Source organism: Diorhabda carinulata, chromosome 6, assembly GCF_026250575.1.
Source record: "Diorhabda carinulata isolate Delta chromosome 6, icDioCari1.1, whole genome shotgun sequence".
In the NCBI taxonomy this organism is placed as follows: domain Eukaryota; kingdom Metazoa; phylum Arthropoda; class Insecta; order Coleoptera; family Chrysomelidae; genus Diorhabda; species Diorhabda carinulata.
In genome coordinates, this window is record NC_079465.1 from 25,735,931 (window position 1) to 25,745,073 (window position 9,143).

General features: G+C 32.6%; 1 protein-coding gene across 1 annotated transcript; it reads left to right on the top strand.

Moving 5' to 3' along the window:
* Window positions 1-4,076: 4,076 nt before the first annotated feature.
* On the top strand, window positions 4,077-8,883 carry LOC130895347 (chitotriosidase-1-like). The gene is made up of 8 exons (XM_057802583.1): window positions 4,077-4,168; window positions 4,247-4,426; window positions 4,746-4,846; window positions 5,511-5,770; window positions 6,815-6,902; window positions 6,958-7,143; window positions 7,199-7,321; window positions 8,699-8,883. The coding sequence occupies exons 1-8, from the start codon at window positions 4,108-4,110 to the stop codon at window positions 8,834-8,836; spliced, it is 1,137 nt and encodes a 378-aa protein (XP_057658566.1). The 5' UTR covers window positions 4,077-4,107; the 3' UTR covers window positions 8,837-8,883.
* The last annotated feature ends 260 nt before the right edge of the window (window positions 8,884-9,143 follow it).

Consider the following 9,143-nt stretch of genomic DNA (forward strand, 5'->3'; position numbering starts at 1 on the left):
TTTCTGTTAAATGGTCTTAGTTCGGGTGACATGGAACCGCAGTACAACGAATGAATCTGAATTTTGGCCAGACAGTTTGATTTCTAAGGTGGTGATGTCGAGTTATAGTTTCGGAAAGTTTTGCAGAAGTTGTTTAAATGATAAAACATAGGATAGTATACTCAATAAACTTAAAAATTTTCCTATTAATACTATAAAACATAAACGAGGAACTTCATTTCGAGATTTTTAATAATTGCGTGTCAAAAATTTGATATTCTCCAAATCTCTCGAGTTTTTCCTAGTATAATTTTGTTGTGATTCAAAAAAGCTGTTATAGTTAACGTTTAGGATTCATAAAATAGTTAATACATTAACTATGCGTTAAAAATTCTTTTCTCATGGTTCTCGAAGGGTACCGCGATGTCATTAAAAGTTATTTGGTGATAAACATCGTCTTTGATTACTATATCAGGTCACTCGAATGCTGTTCTACGGAATAGGCGTACCTTAATGATACTACACTAATATCTTATCATTAACCTTTCCAGGATAACCAGAATTAACATCTGTAGAAAATGCCGTTCTCTAGAAGTTGAGTGAGTAGTCGGGGGTGTATTTTGTGAGATTAACCACCCAACAGCGACTAGTGGCCTCCTGGTTATGGGTATTGCCACACGAACCGAAGTGGGACTAGAAACCAAATGGCTAAAGGCAACTAGTTGGTTGTTGGCGTCGTTGGTATTGAATTCCTTCATACTGTTTGGATAGATCTATAGCTACTTCCGATTAAGAATCGTCTGGATCTGATATAGCTCTTGAAGTGATTAGACCACAGGAAGAATGTTTGTAGTGTCTTTGGACAGATTAATTGAGAATCGTCTGGAACTGATATAGATCAGAGATGATTGGACCACAGGAAGAATGTTAAGTGTGCAATGATTCCTTAAGAATCAAATTAGGGGGTTTTCTTCGACTAATTTGACAGTGGCGAGGTTGCAGGTGTGATTTGTGAGCCAGGGAGGATGAAGAATCACCTTTTATCACCAAATGGTATCATTTATCTTCAATTTGTCTTCAAATCGGTCCAATAGTTCTGTATGGTACAGTCTTATATCAATTTAGTCTTCCAGGTGATCGATTTAGGACACAACTTGAATCCCAGAAAACGGTGATCATCATACATCACCTGTCTTTCATATACAAGTCATAGCGTTGCTTTGACTGTTTTTTGGTCTCAAAGTATACATCATGGGATTTATGTGCCATCAAATATCATGCAGAAATAAATTTGCCTTCCATCGTATTTTCCAAAATTTATTTATGAAATTATTCCCAAGAAATAGTTTATCAATGCACAATTTGGAAATTTATTGCGATTTTTATTAATATTGATCATATTTATCAGGAATTCCTTTAATTCCTTAGACAATACGAAAGGATTAATAATATCTCTAAACATATAAACAATGCATAATAATTCACCAGATACTTAAATAATTGATATGTTATTGATAGTTGATCCCATAATAAATCTCACGTCCGTTGAGATCAAATCATAAATAAAAAGTTTCGTCGTTTCTCGATGGAAATTTACAGTGTCTAACCAAACGATGTAACTTCAAAATTTCATAAATATCTAGTTGTACAATAAGTCAAGTCTGGTGAGGATTTTGCAGCAGATGGTGTGAATCATGTCTCTTTCCATTTATTTTTATACCAAATGGAACTAATACATCATAATAATACTATGCATTTATTATTTCACCAGTATATAAAAAATCTACAAGAAGGATTCATCTTGTGTTTTATAAATACTGCTTTGTAACCAAAGTACCAGATTCGTAGCACATTTGATTTGATTTAGTATCAAAGTGGTGGATACTGGATATAAAATGATGCACAAAATCTTTGTAAAACGTCATGAACCAATTGCTTGAGAAAACCAACGGCTAATCTCCTTTTAGCTCCAAACACTTTTCCCAGCGATATCGATACGTTTTTATGATAAGAATCGTCAAATTTTTGACCACCACCACTTTTTTTTAATTGGGAACAAAAAAAATGATCCGACGGGCCTAAATCCGGCGATTAGGGTGCAATTCAAACTTTACTTTATCAATTTTAACCATTGAAATAACGGATGCGTCAGCTGGTGCATTTTTCATTAGTCAAATGCAGATGTTTTTGCTTGCCTAACCAACGGATGCAACCAGGAAAGCTGAGGGATATTTGAGACACCCGTAGTTTTCCCATTAAACCAACATCTGCCATCTTTGTCCAAACAGGAACTATATTGATATAACTTTTGATTGAGGAATCACTCCGTTTATATCTGGTTGTTCCGATTGTTCCTTTTCTATTATATCATCATGGTAGACAGTTTTTTATTGTCAACTAGCACGTTCCATAGTTGTCGTATACTATATCTGAGCTTTTCTTGTATATTTTCTCATGCTCTTAAGCCAGGACGTTCAAGGAGATCACACTCGCTTACCAATAAGACAGTCCGGAAGGTGCTGGCGATCCTCAGTGCACCTTGTCTCTGTCGATGCTTGCCTCATCCGTATAAGGGGTTGGAAAGACCACCTCCGTATCAAAGACCATCTTTGAATACTTGAATACTCGATTTCGTCTGTCTCGATCTCAATGGGAAGTAATTTTTCCTTACTAGAAACATCAGCTCAGTTTTTTCCGTAACTAAGCTTTTCTGGGTTTCTGTTAAGCAAATTTGCCATTATTCACACTGCTTCAACAAATACTAAGATCGACTCTGATTATGGTCTACTCAAGGTTTATGATATTTAATAAGAACTAGATGTAGTGCTTGAAAGCAACATCGTAGTCTCTAACTGCACCACATCAATTCATTTTAATGCGACATTTGTAAACTTCCCTACATTAGCTGCTAGATCATTACAATAAAAGGTTTAGTACAGAAAATTAACTTCTAAATCTAATAAAAAACTGAGGAAGATTTAACGAAAGTCGTGAAGTTTTTTTGTTAATGTATATTGATAAACTCCACGAGGTTTCATTCAAAATTGGATAGTGATATGATTGAAACAGTTATTAATGTTAGAAATCATTATAGAAGAGAGGTTGTGAAAGAGCGAGGGAAGACTCAACCCTAGAAATCTGTAGAAGAAGAAGGTATCTATCTAGATTCTCTTGGGGTTATGTCAGACAATTGGTTTGTTATTTTGAAGCTGTATATACTAAAGATTGAAATACAGATAGCAGATTATTAAGACTTTGTTAATAATAGTACCAACGCTTTTGGGTTTTGGGATGAGCTGAAAGAAAGATTTTTCAAAGGATAATTTCAGCTCTAACTGCACCAAATTTATAATCTTCGCTACATTAGCTACTAGATCACTACAAGAAAAGGCTTAGTACAAAAAACTAGCTTCTAAATCTAATAAAAAACTGAGGAACACTTAACGAAAGTCGTGAAGTTTTTTTGTTAATGTATATTGATAAACTCCACGAGGTTTCATTCAAAATTGGATAGTAATATGATTGAAACAGTTATTAATGTTAGAAATCATTATAGAAGGGGGCTGTAAAAGAGCGAGGGAAGATTCAACCCTAGAAATCTGTAGAAGGTATCTATCTAGTTTCTCTTGAGGTTAGGTCAGACAGTTGGCTTGTTATTTTGAAGCTGTACATACTAAAGATTGAAATGCAAATAGTAGATTATTAAGACTTTGTTAATATTAGTACCAACGCTGAATGAATGAGCTGAAAGAAAGATTTTTCAAAGGATAATTTCAGCTCTAACTGCACCACAACAGTTAATTTTAATGATATACAGCTACATTAGCTACTAGATCACTACAAGAAAAAGTTTAGTACAAAAAACTAGCTTCTAAATCTAATAAAAAACTGAGGAAGCCTTAACCAAAGTCGTGAAGCATTTTTTGTTAATGTATATTGATAAATTCTACAAGGTTTCAATAAAAATTTCAAAGGATAATTTCATAGCAATTGCACTAACGGTTATTCGTATACAGAGACACTGACAATTCATCTTTCTTCTTATCTTATCATGAAAATTGTAATAATTACTATTATATACGGGTTTTTCATGAAAATTTTCATTTGTCCTAAATACAAATCGTGAAAATGAAGCTACTACCAATTTTAATTCCTCTTCTTTCCATTATATCAATAAAAGCTGATTGCGGTAAGTGTTTTATAAAATGAATTATCAATTTCAAATCATTTTGGTGTCTATATCTTGTGAATACCTTCTATTTTTTAGAAGTTGGTACTGAAGTCATATGTTACTGGGGATCTTGGTCTATATATAGAACGGGAGAAGGATTATTTACATCAGAGAATATAGATACGGAAATATGTACAACTATAGTTTATTCTTTTGCTGGACTTGATTCAAACTTAGAATTGGTTTCTTTGAATATTGATGCTGACATCGATAAAAGTGAGTAGTCACTAATAACGATGGACTAGGAGATGAAATTAACGAAGTAGTTGAAGAAATCAGGACGAAATACTTGAGATTGTTATATCAGGGGATGAAAAAGTGATAAACTTCGAGATTTTTTATTAAATTATTCACTGAGAAAGTTCTTGTAGACATTGTAATGATAGAGGTTTGAGATTTCGACTAACTAGATTATAATTTCAATAAACTTGATGTTAAATATTCAATTGATATGATTCAAAATGGTAAAAATAGAGAAGTTTATTAGTATTATCAATATTAGCATTAATATTATCAGTATCATATGTTTGTTTAGATGGATTCAAAAATTTAACCGACTTGAAAAAGATAAACCCTTGTCTGAAAGTCGTTTTAGCTGTAGGTGGATGGAACGAAGGCTCCATGAAATACTCAATAGTAAGTAAATATTTCTTAAACAAAATTTTCATCTAGTTTTGGTAATGAATTCATTTTACAAATAATTTAACTCCTATTCAATACAAAACTAAATAATTATATAATAAAAGTATAAGAGCCACAAATATCGATTTTATTCTATTATAACCGGAGTGAACCAGGTCAAAACAACTTATGTATTGATAAATATATTTAGAAAGAAAGAGCCGGAAGATAAGGTGTTGAATAGAGATTGCTCCGGTAACTTTTAATAATATAACAACCTGTCTTTGCAACGATAACCTGTACTTAAGTTAAGACAAAACGTATTATAGGTGATGATGTAGGACGTTGAATCAACTGGAGGCATTTGAATAAGCTACAAACCAGATTTTTCTACGAACAGCTAGCTCTTGACGACGTAAAATGTAGAAAAACAGAAAATAACAGCTTATAATCAAGGGTAAGATCGAGGGACGCTGTGGAGTTGAAAGGAAACAACAGTCGTGATTCATAAATATTCTGGACCAGTGGTGGACTTTTTAGCTTGACATAAGACCGTACAGCTTTTGTTATGGTGATTAACGATGTCAGGAAGACCAGACAAGATTGATCACTGTAGTAAAAGCATTTTCTTAGCTTCATACAGCAAAATCAATTCACCATTTGATTTTTTCATGTACAGATGGCTGGTGACGAATATCTACGTAATAGATTCGTCGATAACGTTTTGGCGTTCATGGCTTATTACGAATTTGACGGTCTGGATCTCGATTGGGAATATCCCACAACGCGAAAAGGAATACCAGAAGACGGGAAGAATTTGGTATTGTTATTGAAGGAGCTAAGATCTAAGATGTCACCATATGGATTGAAACTGTCCATCGCCGTACCTATTGACGAAAATTTGATACAAACGGGATACTTAGTCACAGAAATAGCCGAGTGAGTTGAAACTTGTATTTTCATTACATTTTTCTAGGGAAATTGATTTTTATGGGTAAAGGTTTTTAAATTGTCATACAGAATCTGTAAAACTAAATTTTTGGAACCGTTGGTGTTATCGTCTTCATAGACTGAAGGTAAACTCCTCTTGAGTCTTCTTTCTCACCCAGTATTGCCAAGAAACTGCATAGTCTGAAATGAGGATGGAAGATTGCTAAGTTTCTTGCTTTGGTGTATCAGCATAATTAGATGCAATAAGTCCAAATAGGTGGAGTGTCTTCCAGTTAATTCCAATTTTATATATTCCAGTCGAAGTTCTTTTCTTTTATTTCTATTTAGCACTATTTTAAAAATGAAGTAAGTGGTGAATTATCACCCAAACTACCTCATCTGAACGAATTTCAAGTTAAAACTACAAAGAAAAAGATAAGTCCTATATGTGGAAAGCTCTACGGCTCCATTTCAAAATGTGGTAAGATTAGTCTCTAATTCTATTAATAAAACAATAGATAAAAGCTGAAAAATTGAATTAGAGATCTGGATTTATCTGAAGAGAAATTGATGTTATAAAATTTGAAATTATAGCATCAAAATCTATTTCATTCGAAATTGATTGATTGATTGATTGATTTACATTAAATTTATCTACTAACTTGAGTTTTAATAGAAAAGTTAGATTACACATTCCACGAATTAGAAGAAGAAATATCCTTCATTGGTCTTATTTGACAAATGTTTTCTTGAAGTATCTAGAGGTGACGCATTTATGATGACCAGAAGTTTGAAAATATACGTTTAGGGTCTTCACTTTGTTGTTTGTTGTTGTTCACATGTTTTTTTCAGTGACAGCCCCTTTTGGACTCATTGTTCGTCCTGGATGGGCATTTCGCCAAATTTAAACTTAGCAAAACACTTCTCGACTTTTGATTTTCTTGAAACAAAGTCCAAATAATCTTTATCATTTCAACTTTTGACCCTAATACTGTTTTTATGCCAAGAATAATGTAGTAGTACATAACACATTTTCATAGTAGCTATTTTCAGTTACGTTGATATGGTTAATCTCATGGCGTACGATTACGTAGCTTCCGATTCCAAAGTAACTGGACTATCTTCTCCTCTATCTGAAATAGTGAGTAAATTTCCAAAAGTCTCTGATTTATAAAGAAACAATTTTATTTGTTTAGAAAGAAACCGTTTCTAAATGGTTAGCTGCTGGTCTTCCTTCTAAGAAACTAGCACTTGGTATTCCAGCATATGCTAAAAATTTCGTGCTGGAAGATCCTGATAACCACAACATTGGTGCGCCAGTTCAAAGTATCGGCGAAGCAGGACCATACACGCAAGAACAAGGTTTATTAGCATATTTCGAGGTAATATCATCACAATTATGGTAAAGCTTTAATCATCTTCATTATTTTTTTTAAGGTTCTGCAAATACTGAATGACTGGAATGGAATTATCACTGTTATAAATGTAGACGATACTAACTATGCTTTTTATGATAACGAATGGTTCACTTTTGATAACGATAGTACCGTTCGTAGTAAGGTGAGTACCGAAATCTTGAACCTAAGAACCTAATGGTATGAGCTTCAAAACCATTTTTTTGTTCTTGTTTATAATAAAATTAACTAGGGGTGACTGAGCTTCATAAAAAGTTATCTACTGTCATACATTGACATTGTACATATTTTCAAGTTAAAATACGAAAATATAATTGGCGCAGTCAGTAGGATTTATAATAGTATGAGCAAAGATCAAAACTACTAACTACTAAATCAACAAAATATTCCTATATAGTAATATTTCAATCGTGAATCAGTTTAAAATTTTTGGAAATGTCACCAATCGTGATGTTTTCTCTATTAACAACCACATGATACAATAAATTATAAGTTCGAAGAGACTCCTGGTATCCCTTCTTGAAAATGGATTGAGCAAAAGTCCAAATTAGGCAAAATGACTTGTTCCATCATTATATTACCTTATAATTATGGTTTGAGAATAAGATTGTTAGTAATTTCGTTATAGCATCACAAAACTACAGCACCACTACACATTTTATTTTTAATTCGTTTTCTATTGAACGTCTCGAACTCACATCATAGTAGTTGAGAGAAATCACTTTCGAAACCAAAAATATAATTGGCGCAGTCAGTAGGATTATAGAAGAGTCCTTTTAGTAGGATCTTGTTGTTTTTAAACTTTTAGTTTCCATTAGAATGCACCATAATGGAATGTTATGTTCGATTCAGCTAAAAATTTTGGAAAATGCAACTAATCGTCACCTTTTTTCTATTAACAAAAATATATAATGACAATTTGGAGTTTTCAGCTCTGAAACTGAAACTATAGCTTTTGAATTAGATACGTAGACTTTCCAATATCAAAAAGTGAAAAGAGAAGAAAGGACTTATTGGATTAAGATTAAATTTATGATATTCTACTTGTATGTATGTATCTAGCCTTGTATTTCTGTATTTCTGTAATCTAACCTAACCTAACCTAACATTTTACCTGATATTATAATTTGAAATGGACTAATAACATCATATTTGCTTCTTTACTTCAATTTTTGTTTCGTAGAATGTGATATGTCGCATTATGATGCTTAATATACTAGGTGTTCTAAATATGAAGCACCGTAGTTCTCGGACACATTATTTTGAATGGTATATACATTATTGTTAGATCGTTTTACTGGAAATTATGATCTAAAAATCTTACTGCTTCCTATAAATGCATTAAATTTCCATTATTAGGTTCTCTTGGTATTTTTCCGCGTCCTTATTTGGATAAATATTTTAGACAGTTGAGTTAAACTCACTTATAGTGAGCAATCGTGTTTCGAGATCATTGATGCGCTTCGTACTCAAAACCCACGTTATATTTAATAATGAAGTGATGTTTTATATGAAATTGTAGGTGAAATATGCGTTGGAAAATCATCTTGGTGGTATAATGTTATGGGCACTAGAGCTGGATGATTTTAAAGGTGTGCATGGTGAAGCGTATCCTTTATTGAAGGCTATACGAGATGGAATTTCCGATTTTAATCATTGATAGTGAATTTGTAATATATTGAAAAAAAATACGATTCTTGAACATATTGTCAGTTTATTTCTACCTCTACAATTTTTTTATCATATCGTGCGTAAAAAAAACGATTATATTTCGAAAAAATGGAAAATTTCTGATAAAATCATGTATTTACTTATGGGACAAAAACAGATGTTTCCATCGAGTGTTTGTCAATATTTTACAGAATTTTCGCGAAGTTTTATAACCATGGATGGAACGTGGGTCTATCACTTTACACCCAAAACAAAAAAACAAGCGAAAAAATGGACTGAAAAGGGAGAACCAGCTC

Coding starts and splice junctions, on each gene's coding strand:
- LOC130895347 (XM_057802583.1), top strand. CDS start 4,108: ATGAAGCTACTACCAATTTTAATTCCTCTTCTTTCCATTATATCAATA. Junction 4,169..4,246: donor ATCAATAAAAGCTGATTGCG/GTAAGTGTTTTA, acceptor TCTATTTTTTAG/AAGTTGGTACTGAAGTCATA. Junction 7,144..7,198: donor GTTTATTAGCATATTTCGAG/GTAATATCATCA, acceptor ATTTTTTTTAAG/GTTCTGCAAATACTGAATGA.